This window comes from Scardinius erythrophthalmus (assembly GCF_964197995.2).
Source record: "Scardinius erythrophthalmus genome assembly, chromosome: 6".
Classification (NCBI taxonomy): domain Eukaryota; kingdom Metazoa; phylum Chordata; class Actinopteri; order Cypriniformes; family Leuciscidae; genus Scardinius; species Scardinius erythrophthalmus.
In genome coordinates, this window is record NC_138226.1 from 40,432,481 (window position 1) to 40,450,110 (window position 17,630).

Below are 17,630 nucleotides of genomic sequence, written 5' to 3' on the forward strand. Positions count from 1 at the left end.
TTCACTACAGTGGCTGGAAACATTGTTTTCATTCATAATTACTTGCATGGATTCACATCGCAAATCAATCAGCAAATAAAAAATTCAGATTCAAATTCTAGACATGCCCCTGTGTTTCTTGATGATCAATGCAGATTTATGCCAGTCTCCAGTAGAGATCCATTTCCTGGAGAGTTTAGGTGTAGGAGTTTAGTCATAATTATAACTTGTAACTTGTGGTAGAACTCCGACTTGTACCACGTGATCGCTGTACCACCTGACCACTGCAGATCCATTTGCCGTTGATAGTGTTGCCATAAAAACAATCAATCATCTCCTAATTACGGTAATTATTGCGACATCCAACCCTAATCAAACACACCTGAACAAGCTAATCAAGGTCTTCACGATTAGGCTATATGAGAAAACTACAGGCAAGTGATTTTCATTAGGGTTGGAATTACCCAGACCCCCAATTGGATCTTTAAAAACGCATTTTCAAAAAGTGTTTTGAACTCTTTTGATAGCGTTTGTTGTGGGACTCAGCTGATGTTTTGATGCAGCAACAGGGATTTTTCTTTGTAGTTTTGTGGTCCTTGCTGTCCGCCCCTCCTGACTCAGTAATTCAGTGCATCTTTGAGCAGAGTTGATTTTGAGACTGCAGGTCAAGAGGATGACAGCTCAAGTGTACTGCTCGTTTAGTGCTGTTTTATTGTGTCTGTCTGCTTGTTTGAGCACAACAGACGCTGGAGTCCTAGGTGAGAAGTTCTTTTAGCTTCATTACGCAGCCCGAAGAAGTGCATAAATAAAGTGCCTTACAAAATTTGATTTCAGACACATCTGCTTACAAAAATACAGTACATATGTCAAGTGGAAGTTCATCTTTGTATGTTGGTTTAGTGTTAATAATAAGCAAAGTATAAATATGCAAACTATCATAAGTTTCTGCATTTTTCATTGTACAACTAAAACCCATATAATCACTAATAGGCTTTTTTGTTTACTGTTAAACACAAACATTAGTGTTATAATATGGCTGCAAAATTGTTACCGGACTGTATCAATCCTGAGTTGAAACTTTTGCCTAAAGTTTTTTTGTTTTAAGAAATGCATAAGCCTACAATATAACGTGGGGAGCTAATTCTAACCGATAACTCTGCATTTTACATATATAGTGGGTTTAGAACTATATTTGTTTTATTTTCTGTTGAGTAGCTTATTAAAATGCTTAAAAGGAAAATGAGGGTGGTCATGGGGATGGCATTTTTGAAGATGTACACCAGTAAATTTGTATACAACATAGAAAGACTGATAGAAAGCATGGACATCAGTTAATATCACTAGTGGGGTAGGTTGTAACTGCACTCTCAGTCTTTGAAACCGATTGATGCCGTTTAGTGAAAAATGGTAGATTTCTAAGCTACTTGAATTGAAGCAGATAAATGTTTGAATATTATAAAGGGAGACTCATTGCAAAACCCCTGACTTGCAAATGCTGAAGCGAACTATTACAGCACTTCCTGGTCTCCCCTAATGATCCTCTTGAATCCTCTCCTGTAGTGTCTGGTCAGTGTCCGGCGACGCTGACGGTCGTGCCCTCCCGACGAGGGTGCACTTCTGATAGAGACTGCTCTGGAGGACACAAATGCTGTCAATTTCCCTGTGGGTCCGCGTGTGTGCCGCCTGTTTTCAGTGAGTTTTAATTATTGATGCATGCTATACGTCTTCCAGAAAAAAAACGCTGAAAAAATGTCTTCACTGAGGAATTGCTAGTAAGTTTCACAAATAATTGCAAAGAAACCGCAAGTAACACATTGAACTAAACGTGAAACTATGAAGTAGATGGACTGAATATTCCGGTAAACCCTCCTACGATTTTTTTTTTCTCTTTTTCATACAGTGTATGAGACATTCAGTATTCAGTGATGTAGTTTCTCTGTCATGTGTCTCTGTAACAGCAAAGCCAGGGGAGTGTCCAAGCACAAATTTTGGAGCAGGAATGTGTGCAGAGTTGTGTTCCTATGACAGTGACTGTCCGAACAATGAGAAATGCTGCTGCAATGGATGTGGACATCAGTGTATGAATCCATTTGCAGGTATTTGTTAGTGTTTGGGTCAGCTTCGTTTCATTTTGTCTTGTTTTATAATTAATCGTTCTCAATGTAAAGTATTCAGCCAATAGCACGGTTTAAAGCACAGGATGGCTTTACAAAATTAATTCATACGATTAATTAATACACTCATGATTAATAATTAAGAGGAATAAAACTTGGTATTTGGGTTTTGTGCTGTATCTGAGACTGAATGCCACTAAACAGACTGACTAAAGTTGACTATCTGGATCCATCCAGGAAAGCCTGCAGCCGAACCACCAAAGCCTCCAGGAAAGCCTGCAGTCGAACCACCAAAGCCTCCAGGAAAGCCTGCTGTCGAACCACCAAAGCCTCCAGGAAAGCCTGCAGCCGAACCACCAAAGCCTCCAGGAAAGCCTGCCGTCGAACCACCAAAGCCTCCAGGAAAGCCTGCAGCCGAACCACCAAAGCCTCCAGGAAAGCCTGCAGTCGAACCACCAAAGCCTCCAGGAAAGCCTGCCGTCGAACCACCAAAGCCTCCAGGAAAGCCTGCAGCCGAACCACCAAAGCCTCCAGGAAAGCCTGCAGTCGAACCACCAAAGCCTCCAGGAAAGCCTGCAGCCGAACCACCAAAGCCTCCAGGAAAGCCTGCAGCCGAACCTCCAGGAAAGCCTGCAGCCGAACCTCCAGGAAAGCCTGCAGCCGAACCTCCAGGAAAGCCTGCAGCCGAACCTCCAGGAAAGCCTGCAGCCGAACCTCCAGGAAAGCCTGCAGCCGAACCTCCGGAGCCTTCTACCGAAGAGCCGGAGCCTTCTACCGAAGAGCCGGAGCCTTCTACCGAAGAGCCGGAGCCTTCTACCGAAGAGCCGGAGCCTTCTACCGAAGAGCCGGAGCCTTCTACCGAAGAGCCGGAGCCTTCTACCGAAGAGCCGGAGCCTTCTACAGAACTGCCGGAGCCTTCTACTGAACTGCCTGAGCCGGAGCCTTCTACCGAACCTCCTGAGCCAGAGCCTTCAGACGAACTGCCAGTGACGCCTGCAGTGGAACCCCCGAAGCCTCCTGTGAAGCCTGCGGCCGAACCCCCGAAGCCTCCTGTGAAGCCTGCGGCCGAACCCCCGAAGCCTCCAGTGAAGCCTGCGGCCGAACCCCCGAAGCCTCCTGTGAAGCCTGCGGCCGAACCCCCGAAGCCTCCTGTGAAGCCTGCGGCCGAACCGCCCAAGCCTCCAATGAAGCCTGCGGCCGAACCGCCCAAGCCTCCAATGAAGCCTGCGGCCGAACCGCCCAAGCCTCCAATGAAGCCTGCGGGCGAACCTCCGAAGCCTGCAGCCGAACCTCCGAAGCCTCCTGTGAAGCCTGCAGCCGAACCGCCCAAGCCTCCAATGAAGCCTGCGGGCGAACCTCCGAAGCCTGCAGCCGAACCTCCGAAGCCTCCTGTGAAGCCTGCAGCCGAACCACCCAAGCCTCCAATGAAGCCTGCAGCCGAACCGCCCAAGCCTCCAATGAAGCCTGCAGCCGAACCGCCCAAGCCTCCAATGAAGCCTGCAGCCGAACCGCCCAAGCCTCCAATGAAGCCTGCAGCCGAACCGCCCAAGCCTCCAATGAAGCCTGCAGCCGAACCGCCCAAGCCTCCAATGAAGCCTGCAGCCGAACCGCCAAAGTCAACTTACCCTTATGGCCAATGTGGCTATGCATGCAGTTAACTGTGCTGATTTAACCATTGGATATATGGTGTTTTCCCTGTTTGTCACCAAATAAATCTCACACTTGTAAGACCATTTTCCTCTCTTTTTTTTTTTTAAGTGGGAAAACAAGGAATTAGATTTTTGTATTCCAGTGTTAGTTTGGCTGTTCTCTCACATAATGGCTCACTGGAATCAATGCATGAAATCCCACCCTACAAAGCCACGCCACCTTCAAAACGCTTGAACACACAGCAGAGTCTGTAAAGTCTCACAAGATGAAAGACTGCACTAAATTGACTCATGTCTAAAATGCATAACATTACAGTGATAATGAACGTAAACAACTTGCAGTGCTCTAGTTGTACCACCTGACTGATTCAGATTAATTTCGGTGTTGACATGGAAACGTCTGAATCCAAATGCCATGATTGGACGAAGAATTCTATTGATTGCTATAGGATGTGAAGTTTCAACCAGTACTGCCTATTGACCAAGTTGCAACTTCAAGCCTATTAACAGATGATCCCTTTAGTTACCTGTGACCAAATGAGTTCTGAATGCCTGTAATGCTGAGTTCACACTGCACAATTTTCAAAGTAGTCAGGTCACTGATCTTTTCACACTGCATGACTATCTGGGGTAACGTTCAGTTGCTGCTGTGTGCACACTGCACGATGCACCGACGACAGTTTCACACTGCATGACTATACAAAAGAAAGAATCGCTGACTGGTCTGCAAACTGCATTTCACAAGCAAACCCACGCGAGAAGTGATATGGAAATAACGCAAGATCACGCGTGTGTAAGACTGGAGTTCTCACTTGAGACTTAAATAGTTATTAAAAATGATAGCCTGCAAGAAGATTTGCAATCCAAATTGTCTGTACGTGCAAAGAGAGTTGGGGGCAAATAAATCATTTTACAATGTGCTACTGTTGCTGCTGGTCAAGCAAATGTTTGTGCTTTGTTTCTGTTAAAATACTGATATTCTGGTCTATAACTCTTCCCCGAACATCCCGCTGTCCTGTAGTTTTCAGTCAGAACACATTACCACAGCAGGATTTTGAATCGCAGACAGATCCACATATTTAACATGCCAAATATCTCACGGGCGTCGCCGACTCATCTGCGATTCTCTCAGATCGCGTCGTTGATAATTCACACTGCGTGAATTTCACTCGTGTGAACGAGCACCGATTAGCCTATGATTTCGGGCATTTGTTGGCGATCTCCTAGCCTGGTTAAAGCCAGACCATTCTCAGTAGTAACTGAGTTATGGTCTGGCAAAGCTTCATTAATAACTCATTTCCAAAGGGGCGTCACCAACGGACGTCGCTCAAATGCCTCTGGGCGCAATTGGATAGACCTAAAACCAATCAGAGCGATCGTCATCGTGTAAATTACACTACGCCATAAAAGTATGTACTCTTTTTGTGAAGAAAAGGTATTTACTTTTGAATGTGTAGCAAAAAAGTAGGCAAGCTTTGGGACATACTACTTCGTCATCTTTATCGGACGGATCTGTCGCGTGCATCCTGTCACGTAAACTGCCCTATCAATCATCTTGTCACAGTTAAAATCCTCTATTAAATCTAATTAAATTTCCTACAGTTCCGGAGAGAAATGTAGTAGCACGTTCATCTGCCAGTGGGTCTTTCATGGAGACTGTCCTCATGTGCTTGCAATTTGAATATAATAATGCATTTAAAAGTTGGTGCGCTTCACCAACGGACGTCGCTCAAATGCCTCTGGGCGCAATTGGATAGACCTAAAACCAATCAGAGCGATCGTCATTGTGTAGAGCCCGCCCCAACGTTTCTGATTGGTGCCGCGATTTCGACGGATTAGAAATGGGCTTGAATGAGCTCTTTGCCAGACTACTTGCAGAGCAAATCTAAATTTGCCGGAAGTTGTCTGGGTTTTCCCAGGCTAGCGATCTCCCAAAACCTGTCGGCGAATGAAAAATTGTTCAGTGTGAACTCTGCACTGATCCAGTAAAACAGCCCTTCAAATGAGTGATGCTAATTACCCAGATTTAGCTCATTACAAACAATCCAAGAGTCTGGAATAGAAGTGTAAAGTGCTTGATTTCTTGAACATCCTCACCTTTCTTGATTTTGACATGTTCTTTGGACACTGAACAAAAGAACATCCTTTATTTCAGTAATAAACTAATGATTTATCATCAAATTAAAAAAAGTTTCTCACAGTCATATTAACATACAATCTCTTGTGAAATAGATGAATTAATATTAATACAATATAAGGCCGCTTAAGAGCACTTAAAGACCAACTGAAGTGCCTTGAAACGCGCAGCATTTTTCAGTGTGTTGACGTAATATCCACTGAAACAGGGAGACAGGACGGGACATATTGAGCAGACTCAAACTGAGCTTGCTGACGTAGATGTGACGTGAGCAACCTGTCTGACAGTTGTAAGTCTTCTAGTAGCTGTGCCAAGAGAAATCTGAATCATTCCCTTACAAATCTTGCAGAGACGGAGAGAGTGAGTAGAGGGTGTCCATGAGCTAGGAGCAGGAGCAACTTTATGACTCTCTATGGGCTTCTGCCTTGACTTTATCGGACTGTATGCCTCCACGTCCCCCCGATTGACTGCGAGCTTCTACTCCTGTCTATACGGTAATTTCCAGAGAGTCGGGTGGTTATGACGCCATCGGTAGCCTATTTATACAAAAACTGCTTCTACGGGGCCATAACGTAAGATACAAGGCAATGGAGCCTTTTATACATTGTCGTGTTTCTTTAGAAATAAACAATGGACAAATAGAGTCTTTAAACGCCTCAGATGTAAAGTTATTCGCTGTCAAAGTGAAGCCAAAATGAATGTGAGTCAATGGAATGCTAACAGCAGGTGATGGCTTGTTAGCCAATGGCGGCCTTCAGGGATGGTACGCTATCCGAGAGCTGGATTACTCCCCTGAAGCTGTCCTGTACACTTCTTCGTCCTGTGCTCCGTGAAAATCAAAGCTAAAGAAACCTTTCTACACCTGAAACAAGAAACTATTAAATGCACGATTTCGAATATATGTGGTTTGTGTGTGATGTTCGTGCGATTTGGGGTATTTTCATATGACTAAAGAATGTTTACAGTATACATGCTAAGCAGGTGTAGCGATTAGCTGCATAAAAAAATTCTAAATATAACATATTTCAACCAACATCATTATATGACTAAACTCCATTTTAGATCGCGATCGGAAGATAATACAAATACTCTATGGTTGTTTAAAGGTGCATTGTGCAACATTTCATGTTAAAAATACCCGTTTTTCTAACCCATACATGCTTAAACAATTGCCTGATGGGCTGAATGAGCCCTTCTCTGATGATTGCGATTGCCTCTATAATCCTGTACAGTAAAATAAATAAGAGGGATTCGGGTCGGAATTTGAGACTGGGCGTGACGTCATGCCCGTTCAGTTGCAGTGTTGCAGTTTCGCTTGTCGCCAGAGGGGGCATAGTTCTGCAAAAACTCAGAGACTTTTGCAATGCACCTTTAAAGTGAGTTTTGAGTAAAAGTGTAATATTAATATTTTAAATTGTGTTATGTAGCTTGATGCTAATTGTTCCATATTCCATAATCCATAATCTTCCATGTTCCTAGCTTTGGAAGGAGCAGCCTATCTCTCTCGTCCCTTTATAAATTGTGGTCTTCATCCTTTAATGCCACAAACTTTAAGCTGACAAAGGAGTGACACTTTAAGGAGAAAGTGCTGTTATATCCCTAGGGTGGCTGTTCCCTGGCAAACGCCTGGCTGGCTAGCTCAAATGGTAGAGCATCAGACTTTTAATCTGAGGGTCCAGGGTTCCTGTTCAGGTGAAGGTTTGTTGCAGACCTCCCCTAATCTCTTGCTGTGCTCTTCCCAGCCTTTGAGGGAGATGGTCTTCCTCTCCGAGATAAGATGTAATGCTTGGTTACTAGGGACTTTAAGCAACAGCTGCTGATGGAATGGCAAAGGCAGCCGGAAGTAAGCGTTAACTGCCGTAGCTAAAGAGCGCAAAAATCACTAAGCAACAGTAAAGAGGACAACGTTGGGGTAATTTAATCATCAGACAAAATACCAAAAAAGGAGGTGATTTTTGAGCAAGAGAAGGGTTGCTTTTGGCATTTAATGATATACAGAAACGATTACAATGCCACATAACCTAAAACATAACATTAACTTTCTTAATCTGTCACGTAGTAACGACTACGGTAAATCAGCTGTTCTCCCGTAGTAGACGGTTACAGTAGAACGTCGCGAGGTAGCAGTTAATGTCGCGCGTGCGCAATAGAACGACAGAATGCCATTGCCGTTCCACCAGAGGCCGTTGCTTAAAGTCCCTACTGTCTAAGCAAGCAGTGGTGGGGGACTTTGAGAGAACTGAGCTGAAGCTTGCCGTTGACACTGTATGTGCAGGCCCGGGGTGAGTGGAAAGATTGCTTTCTCTGTGTAGCATTTACTACTCTGCGTTGTGCGGGCAGCATCCCCAGTCCAAATCCGGATCATGGCAGTCTTTTCGTGTAGGTGAAGACGTCGCTGAACTCCTTTTTGCCAACACAATATTTTCGCCGGGTTGATCCTCTGCTGCTCACATTGATCCACATTGATAGTTGGCCCCTGTGTTCTTTGATGCTCAAATCCAGAAATGAAAATAGCATGTGACTCACTGGCGGGAGTAGTCATGGCTGAGAGGTTAAGGCGATGGACTCGAAAACCATTGGGGTCTCTCCGCGCAGGTTCGAATCCTGCCGACTACGTGGCTCCTTCGTGTCACTTTGTCTATTTGCGACAGGAATTGTGACATCCAGGAGCTTTGTACGAGCTGCTCTTTTCTCTAACACGGAAAATTGGGCAACCCACATTTCTTTTCAAGCCTGAAGTGAGCAGGTTTTTGTGTAGGTGAAGACATTGTTAGTTTATAAATAAGTGTTTTGGCACACCTGTCCGAGTGGTGCTACAAATTCTTCTAAAATCTGATTTTATTTCGGGCATGTTAAATTAGCGTTCGACAAACGCGAACAAACTTTTATTTATGTACACTCACAATAACAATTAAATGTTGTGCTTTTGTAAAATAAAGAAAACAAACAGGGTGCGCTTTCTGCCGTCTCGTCACAGAAATGAACCAAAACTCTATAGGCTACTTGCCTCGGTCACGATATTATCTGATTATGCAATCCATATGAAACCATCCAATATTAAATTGGCTATGATATAACCGTGGCTGTGTATTCCCCTATATTCACTACAGTGGCTGGAAACATTGTTTTCATTCATAATTACTTGCATGGATTCACATCGCAAATCAATCAGCAAATAAAAAATTCAGATTCAAATTCTAGACATGCCCCTGTGTTTCTTGATGATCAATGCAGATTTATGCCAGTCTCCAGTAGAGATCCATTTCCTGGAGAGTTTAGGTGTAGGAGTTTAGTCATAATTATAACTTGTAACTTGTGGTAGAACTCCGACTTGTACCACGTGATCGCTGTACCACCTGACCACTGCAGATTCATTTGCCGTTGATAGTGTTGCCATAAAAACAATCAATCATCTCCTAATTACGGTAATTATTGCGACATCCAACCCTAATCAAACACACCTGAACAAGCTAATCAAGGTCTTCACGATTAGGCTATATGAGAAAACTACAGGCAAGTGATTTTCATTAGGGTTGGAATTACCCAGACCCCCAATTGGATCTTTAAAAACGCATTTTCAAAAAGTGTTTTGAACTCTTTTGATAGCGTTTGTTGTGGGACTCAGCTGATGTTTTGATGCAGCAACAGGGATTTTTCTTTGTAGTTTTGTGGTCCTTGCTGTCCGCCCCTCCTGACTCAGTAATTCAGTGCATCTTCGAGCAGAGTTGATTTTGAGATTGCAGGTCAAGAGGATGACAGCTCAAGTGTACTGCTCGTTTAGTGCTGTTTTATTGTGTCTGTCTGCTTGTTTGAGCACAACAGACGCTGGAGTCCTAGGTGAGAAGTTCTTTTAGCTTCATTACGCAGCCCGAAGAAGTGCATAAATAAAGTGCCTTACAAAATTTGATTTCAGACACATCTGCTTACAAAAATACAGTACATATGTCAAGTGGAAGTTCATCTTTGTATGTTGGTTTAGTGTTAATAATAAGCAAAGTATAAATATGCAAACTATCATAAGTTTCTGCATTTTTCATTGTACAACTAAAACCCATATAATCACTAATAGGCTTTTTTGTTTACTGTTAAACACAAACATTAGTGTTATAATATGGCTGCAAAATTGTTACCGGACTGTATCAATCCTGAGTTGAAACTTTTGCCTAAAGCTTTTTTGTTTTAAGAAATGCATAAGCCTACAATATAACGTGGGGAGCTAATTCTAACCGATAACTCTGCATTTTACATATATAGTGGGTTTAGAACTATATTTGTTTTATTTTCTGTTGAGTAGCTTATTAAAATGCTTAAAAGGAAAATGAGGGTGGTCATGGGGATGGCATTTTTGAAGATGTACACCAGTAAATTTGTATACAACATAGAAAGACTGATAGAAAGCATGGACATCAGTTAATATCACTAGTGGGGTAGGTTGTAACTGCACTCTCAGTCTTTGAAACCGATTGATGCCGTTTAGTGAAAAATGGTAGATTTCTAAGCTACTTGAATTGAAGCAGATAAATGTTTGAATATTATAAAGGGAGACTCATTGCAAAACCCCTGACTTGCAAATGCTGAAGCGAACTATTACAGCACTTCCTGGTCTCCCCTAATGATCCTCTTGAATCCTCTCCTGTAGTGTCTGGTCAGTGTCCGGCGACGCTGACGGTCGTGCCCTCCCGACGAGGGTGCACTTCTGATAGAGACTGCTCTGGAGGACACAAATGCTGTCAATTTCCCTGTGGGTCCGCGTGTGTGCCGCCTGTTTTCAGTGAGTTTTAATTATTGATGCATGCTATACGTCTTCCAGAAAAAAAACGCTGAAAAAATGTCTTCTGAGGAATTGCTAGTAAGTTTCACAAATAATTGCAAAGAAACCGCAAGTAACACATTGAACTAAACGTGAAACTATGAAGTAGATGGACTGAATATTCCGGTAAACCCTCCTACGATTTTTTTTTTTCTCTTTTTCATACAGTGTATGAGACATTCAGTATTCAGTGATGTAGTTTCTCTGTCATGTGTCTCTGTAACAGCAAAGCCAGGGGAGTGTCCAAGCACAAATTTTGGAGCAGGAATGTGTGCAGAGTTGTGTTCCTATGACAGTGACTGTCCGAACAATGAGAAATGCTGCTGCAATGGATGTGGACATCAGTGTATGAATCCATTTGCAGGTATTTGTTAGTGTTTGGGTCAGCTTCGTTTCATTTTGTCTTGTTTTATAATTAATCGTTCTCAATGTAAAGTATTCAGCCAATAGCACGGTTTAAAGCACAGGATGGCTTTACAAAATTAATTCATACGATTAATTAATACACTCATGATTAATAATTAAGAGGAATAAAACTTGGTATTTGGGTTTTGTGCTGTATCTGAGACTGAATGCCACTAAACAGACTGACTAAAGTTGACTATCTGGATCCATCCAGGAAAGCCTGCAGCCGAACCACCAAAGCCTCCAGGAAAGCCTGCAGTCGAACCACCAAAGCCTCCAGGAAAGCCTGCCGTCGAACCACCAAAGCCTCCAGGAAAGCCTGCCGTCGAACCACCAAAGCCTCCAGGAAAGCCTGCAGCCGAACCACCAAAGCCTCCAGGAAAGCCTGCCGTCGAACCACCAAAGCCTCCAGGAAAGCCTGCCGTCGAACCACCAAAGCCTCCAGGAAAGCCTGCTGTCGAACCACCAAAGCCTCCAGGAAAGCCTGCAGCCGAACCACCAAAGCCTCCAGGAAAGCCTGCAGTCGAACCACCAAAGCCTCCAGGAAAGCCTGCTGTCGAACCACCAAAGCCTCCAGGAAAGCCTGCAGCCGAACCACCAAAGCCTCCAGGAAAGCCTGCAGCCGAACCTCCAGGAAAGCCTTCTACCGAAGAGCCGGAGCCTTCTACCGAAGAGCCGGAGCCTTCTACCGAAGAGCCGGAGCCTTCTACCGAAGAGCCGGAGCCTTCTACCGAAGAGCCGGAGCCTTCTACCGAAGAGCCGGAGCCGGAGCCTTCTACCGAACCTGCTGAGCCAGAGCCTTCAGACGAACTGCCAGTGACGCCTGCAGTGGAACCCCCGAAGCCTCCTGTGAAGCCTGCGGCCGAACCCCCGAAGCCTCCTGTGAAGCCTGCGGCCGAACCCCCGAAGCCTCCAGTGAAGCCTGCGGCCGAACCCCCGAAGCCTCCTGTGAAGCCTGCGGCCGAACCCCCGAAGCCTCCTGTGAAGCCTGCGGCCGAACCGCCCAAGCCTCCAATGAAGCCTGCGGCCGAACCGCCCAAGCCTCCAATGAAGCCTGCGGGCGAACCTCCGAAGCCTGCAGCCGAACCTCCGAAGCCTCCTGTGAAGCCTGCAGCCGAACCGCCCAAGCCTCCAATGAAGCCTGCAGCCGAACCGCCCAAGCCTCCAATGAAGCCTGCAGCCGAACCGCCCAAGCCTCCAATGAAGCCTGCAGCCGAACCGCCCAAGCCTCCAATGAAGCCTGCAGCCGAACCGCCAAAGTCAACTTACCCTTATGGCCAATGTGGCTATGCATGCAGTTAACTGTGCTGATTTAACCATTGGATATATGGTGTTTTCCCTGTTTGTCACCAAATAAATCTCACACTTGTAAGACCATTTTCCTCTTTTTTTTTTTTAAGTGGGAAAACAAGGAATTAGATTTTTGTATTCCAGTGTTAGTTTGGCTGTTCTCTCACATAATGGCTCACTGGAATCAATGCATGAAATCCCACCCTACAAAGCCACGCCACCTTCAAAACGCTTGAACACACAGCAGAGTCTGTAAAGTCTCACAAGATGAAAGACTGCACTAAATTGACTCATGTCTAAAATGCATAACATTACAGTGATAATGAACGTAAACAACTTGCAGTGCTCTAGTTGTACCACCTGACTGATTCAGATTAATTTCGGTGTTGACATGGAAACGTCTGAATCCAAATGCCATGATTGGACGAAGAATTCTATTGATTGCTATAGGATGTGAAGTTTCAACCAGTACTGCCTATTGACCAATAGTCTTCTGCATTCTGAAGCATTTTAGTGAAATTGTGTCTTCTAGTGGTCATTTTAGGAAGTTGCAACTTCAAGCCTATTAACAGATGATCCCTTTAGTTACCTGTGACCAAATGAGTTCTGAATGCCTGTAATGCTGAGTTCACACTGCACAATTTTCAAAGTAGTCAGGTCACTGATCTTTTCACACTGCATGACTATCTGGGGTAACGTTCAGTTGCTGCTGTGTGCACACTGCACGATGCACCGACGACAGTTTCACACTGCATGACTATACAAAAGAAAGAATCGCTGACTGGTCTGCAAACTGCATTTCACAAGCAAACCCACGCGAGAAGTGATATGGAAATAACGCAAGATCACGCGTGTGTAAGACTGGAGTTCTCACTTGAGACTTAAATAGTTATTAAAAATGATAGCCTGCAAGAAGATTTGCAATCCAAATTGTCTGTACGTGCAAAGAGAGTTGGGGGCAAATAAATCATTTTACAATGTGCTACTGTTGCTGCTGGTCAAGCAAATGTTTGTGCTTTGTTTCTGTTAAAATACTGATATTCTGGTCTATAACTCTTCCCCGAACATCCCGCTGTCCTGTAGTTTTCAGTCAGAACACATTACCACAGCAGGATTTTGAATCGCAGACAGATCCACATATTTAACATGCCAAATATCTCACGGGCGTCGCCGACTCATCTGCGATTCTCTCAGATCGCGTCGTTGATAATTCACACTGCGTGAATTTCACTCGTGTGAACGAGCACCGATTAGCCTATGATTTCGGGCATTTGTTGGCGATCTCCTAGCCTGGTTAAAGCCAGACCATTCTCAGTAGTAACTGAGTTATGGTCTGGCAAAGCTTCATTAATAACTCATTTCCAAAGGGGCGTCACCAACGGACGTCGCTCAAATGCCTCTGGGCGCAATTGGATAGACCTAAAACCAATCAGAGCGATCGTCATCGTGTAAATTACACTACGCCATAAAAGTATGTACTCTTTTTGTGAAGAAAAGGTATTTACTTTTGAATGTGTAGCAAAAAAGTAGGCAAGCTTTGGGACATACTACTTCGTCATCTTTATCGGACGGATCTGTCGCGTGCATCCTGTCACGTAAACTGCCCTATCAATCATCTTGTCACAGTTAAAATCCTCTATTAAATCTAATTAAATTTCCTACAGTTCCGGAGAGAAATGTAGTAGCACGTTCATCTGCCAGTGGGTCTTTCATGGAGACTGTCCTCATGTGCTTGCAATTTGAATATAATAATGCATTTAAAAGTTGGTGCGCTTCACCAACGGACGTCGCTCAAATGCCTCTGGGCGCAATTGGATAGACCTAAAACCAATCAGAGCGATCGTCATTGTGTAGAGCCCGCCCCAACGTTTCTGATTGGTGCCGCGATTTCGACGGATTAGAAATGGGCTTGAATGAGCTCTTTGCCAGACTACTTGCAGAGCAAATCTAAATTTGCCGGAAGTTGTCTGGGTTTTCCCAGGCTAGCGATCTCCCAAAACCTGTCGGCGAATGAAAAATTGTTCAGTGTGAACTCTGCACTGATCCAGTAAAACAGCCCTTCAAATGAGTGATGCTAATTACCCAGATTTAGCTCATTACAAACAATCCAAGAGTCTGGAATAGAAGTGTAAAGTGCTTGATTTCTTGAACATCCTCACCTTTCTTGATTTTGACATGTTCTTTGGACACTGAACAAAAGAACATCCTTTATTTCAGTAATAAACTAATGATTTATCATCAAATTAAAAAAAGTTTCTCACAGTCATATTAACATACAATCTCTTGTGAAATAGATGAATTAATATTAATACAATATAAGGCCGCTTAAGAGCACTTAAAGACCAACTGAAGTGCCTTGAAACGCGCAGCATTTTTCAGTGTGTTGACGTAATATCCACTGAAACAGGGAGACAGGACGGGACATATTGAGCAGACTCAAACTGAGCTTGCTGACGTAGATGTGACGTGAGCAACCTGTCTGACAGTTGTAAGTCTTCTAGTAGCTGTGCCAAGAGAAATCTGAATCATTCCCTTACAAATCTTGCAGAGACGGAGAGAGTGAGTAGAGGGTGTCCATGAGCTAGGAGCAGGAGCAACTTTATGACTCTCTATGGGCTTCTGCCTTGACTTTATCGGACTGTATGCCTCCACGTCCCCCCGATTGACTGCGAGCTTCTACTCCTGTCTATACGGTAATTTCCAGAGAGTCGGGTGGTTATGACGCCATCGGTAGCCTATTTATACAAAAACTGCTTCTACGGGGCCATAACGTAAGATACAAGGCAATGGAGCCTTTTATACATTGTCGTGTTTCTTTAGAAATAAACAATGGACAAATAGAGTCTTTAAACGCCTCAGATGTAAAGTTATTCGCTGTCAAAGTGAAGCCAAAATGAATGTGAGTCAATGGAATGCTAACAGCAGGTGATGGCTTGTTAGCCAATGGCGGCCTTCAGGGATGGTACGCTATCCGAGAGCTGGATTACTCCCCTGAAGCTGTCCTGTACACTTCTTCGTCCTGTGCTCCGTGAAAATCAAAGCTAAAGAAACCTTTCTACACCTGAAACAAGAAACTATTAAATGCACGATTTCGAATATATGTGGTTTGTGTGTGATGTTCGTGCGATTTGGGGTATTTTCATATGACTAAAGAATGTTTACAGTATACATGCTAAGCAGGTGTAGCGATTAGCTGCATAAAAAAATTCTAAATATAACATATTTCAACCAACATCATTATATGACTAAACTCCATTTTAGATCGCGATCGGAAGATAATACAAATACTCTATGGTTGTTTAAAGGTGCATTGTGCAACATTTCATGTTAAAAATACCCGTTTTTCTAACCCATACATGCTTAAACAATTGCCTGATGGGCTGAATGAGCCCTTCTCTGATGATTGCGATTGCCTCTATAATCCTGTACAGTAAAATAAATAAGAGGGATTCGGGTCGGAATTTGAGACTGGGCGTGACGTCATGCCCGTTCAGTTGCAGTGTTGCAGTTTCGCTTGTCGCCAGAGGGGGCATAGTTCTGCAAAAACTCAGAGACTTTTGCAATGCACCTTTAAAGTGAGTTTTGAGTAAAAGTGTAATATTAATATTTTAAATTGTGTTATGTAGCTTGATGCTAATTGTTCCATATTCCATAATCCATAATCTTCCATGTTCCTAGCTTTGGAAGGAGCAGCCTATCTCTCTCGTCCCTTTATAAATTGTGGTCTTCATCCTTTAATGCCACAAACTTTAAGCTGACAAAGGAGTGACACTTTAAGGAGAAAGTGCTGTTATATCCCTAGGGTGGCTGTTCCCTGGCAAACGCCTGGCTGGCTAGCTCAAATGGTAGAGCATCAGACTTTTAATCTGAGGGTCCAGGGTTCCTGTTCAGGTGAAGGTTTGTTGCAGACCTCCCCTAATCTCTTGCTGTGCTCTTCCCAGCCTTTGAGGGAGATGGTCTTCCTCTCCGAGATAAGATGTAATGCTTGGTTACTAGGGACTTTAAGCAACAGCTGCTGATGGAATGGCAAAGGCAGCCGGAAGTAAGCGTTAACTGCCGTAGCTAAAGAGCGCAAAAATCACTAAGCAACAGTAAAGAGGACAACGTTGGGGTAATTTAATCATCAGACAAAATACCAAAAAAGGAGGTGATTTTTGAGCAAGAGAAGGGTTGCTTTTGGCATTTAATGATATACAGAAACGATTACAATGCCACATAACCTAAAACATAACATTAACTTTCTTAATCTGTCACGTAGTAACGACTACGGTAAATCAGCTGTTCTCCCGTAGTAGACGGTTACAGTAGAACGTCGCGAGGTAGCAGTTAATGTCGCGCGTGCGCAATAGAACGACAGAATGCCATTGCCGTTCCACCAGAGGCCGTTGCTTAAAGTCCCTACTGTCTAAGCAAGCAGTGGTGGGGGACTTTGAGAGAACTGAGCTGAAGCTTGCCGTTGACACTGTATGTGCAGGCCCGGGGTGAGTGGAAAGATTGCTTTCTCTGTGTAGCATTTACTACTCTGCGTTGTGCGGGCAGCATCCCCAGTCCAAATCCGGATCATGGCAGTCTTTTCGTGTAGGTGAAGACGTCGCTGAACTCCTTTTTGCCAACACAATATTTTCGCCGGGTTGATCCTCTGCTGCTCACATTGATCCACATTGATAGTTGGCCCCTGTGTTCTTTGATGCTCAAATCCAGAAATGAAAATAGCATGTGACTCACTGGCGGGAGTAGTCATGGCTGAGAGGTTAAGGCGATGGACTCGAAAACCATTGGGGTCTCTCCGCGCAGGTTCGAATCCTGCCGACTACGTGGCTCCTTCGTGTCACTTTGTCTATTTGCGACAGGAATTGTGACATCCAGGAGCTTTGTACGAGCTGCTCTTTTCTCTAACACGGAAAATTGGGCAACCCACATTTCTTTTCAAGCCTGAAGTGAGCAGGTTTTTGTGTAGGTGAAGACATTGTTAGTTTATAAATAAGTGTTTTGGCACACCTGTCCGAGTGGTGCTACAAATTCTTCTAAAATCTGATTTTATTTCGGGCATGTTAAATTAGCGTTCGACAAACGCGAACAAACTTTTATTTATGTACACTCACAATAACAATTAAATGTTGTGCTTTTGTAAAATAAAGAAAACAAACAGGGTGCGCTTTCTGCCGTCTCGTCACAGAAATGAACCAAAACTCTATAGGCTACTTGCCTCGGTCACGATATTATCTGATTATGCAATCCATATGAAA

General features: G+C 44.0%; 2 protein-coding genes across 35 annotated transcripts; both read left to right on the forward strand.

Annotated features, from left to right (window-relative positions):
* Positions 1–378: 378 nt before the first annotated feature.
* On the forward strand, positions 379–3,826 carry LOC308692913 (uncharacterized protein). Of its 18 annotated transcripts, none has more exons than XM_081369469.1 (5): positions 383–737; positions 1,540–1,671; positions 1,938–2,075; positions 2,331–3,529; positions 3,597–3,826. In XM_081369469.1, exons 1-5 carry the CDS (start codon positions 653–655, stop codon positions 3,618–3,620), a joined length of 1,578 nt encoding a protein of 525 aa, XP_081225595.1. In that variant the 5' UTR covers positions 383–652; the 3' UTR covers positions 3,621–3,826. The 18 variants fall into 18 exon arrangements, with proteins under 18 accessions (XP_081225588.1, XP_081225595.1, XP_081225591.1 ...); XM_081369459.1 differs by having other exon boundaries at positions 412–737; positions 2,331–3,409; XM_081369458.1 differs by having other exon boundaries at positions 412–737; positions 2,331–3,402; positions 3,557–3,826.
* Positions 3,827–9,303: 5,477 nt separating this feature from the next.
* Positions 9,304–12,471, forward strand: LOC308692918 (uncharacterized protein). 17 transcript variants are annotated; one of them, XM_081369497.1, is made up of 5 exons: positions 9,376–9,716; positions 10,519–10,650; positions 10,916–11,053; positions 11,309–12,154; positions 12,242–12,471. In XM_081369497.1, the coding sequence occupies exons 1-5, from the start codon at positions 9,632–9,634 to the stop codon at positions 12,394–12,396; spliced, it is 1,356 nt and encodes a 451-aa protein (XP_081225623.1). In that variant the 5' UTR covers positions 9,376–9,631; the 3' UTR covers positions 12,397–12,471. The 17 variants fall into 17 exon arrangements, with proteins under 17 accessions (XP_081225618.1, XP_081225609.1, XP_081225621.1 ...); XM_081369488.1 differs by having other exon boundaries at positions 11,309–12,120; positions 12,176–12,471; XM_081369490.1 differs by having other exon boundaries at positions 11,309–12,087; positions 12,176–12,471.
* The last annotated feature ends 5,159 nt before the right edge of the window (positions 12,472–17,630 follow it).

What these genes read in the sequence shown, in the direction of transcription:
- LOC308692913 (XM_081369452.1), top strand. Translation starts at nt 653, where the DNA reads ATGACAGCTCAAGTGTACTGCTCGTTTAGTGCTGTTTTATTGTGTCTG. An exon ending in AACAGACGCTGGAGTCCTAG is followed by an intron (nt 738 to 1,539) that starts GTGAGAAGTTCT and finishes CCTCTCCTGTAG; the next exon opens with TGTCTGGTCAGTGTCCGGCG. An exon ending in GTGTATGAATCCATTTGCAG is followed by an intron (nt 2,076 to 2,330) that starts GTATTTGTTAGT and finishes GGATCCATCCAG; the next exon opens with GAAAGCCTGCAGCCGAACCA.
- LOC308692918 (XM_081369483.1), top strand. Translation starts at nt 9,632, where the DNA reads ATGACAGCTCAAGTGTACTGCTCGTTTAGTGCTGTTTTATTGTGTCTG. An exon ending in AACAGACGCTGGAGTCCTAG is followed by an intron (nt 9,717 to 10,518) that starts GTGAGAAGTTCT and finishes CCTCTCCTGTAG; the next exon opens with TGTCTGGTCAGTGTCCGGCG. An exon ending in GTGTGTGCCGCCTGTTTTCA is followed by an intron (nt 10,651 to 10,888) that starts GTGAGTTTTAAT and finishes TCAGTGATGTAG; the next exon opens with TTTCTCTGTCATGTGTCTCT.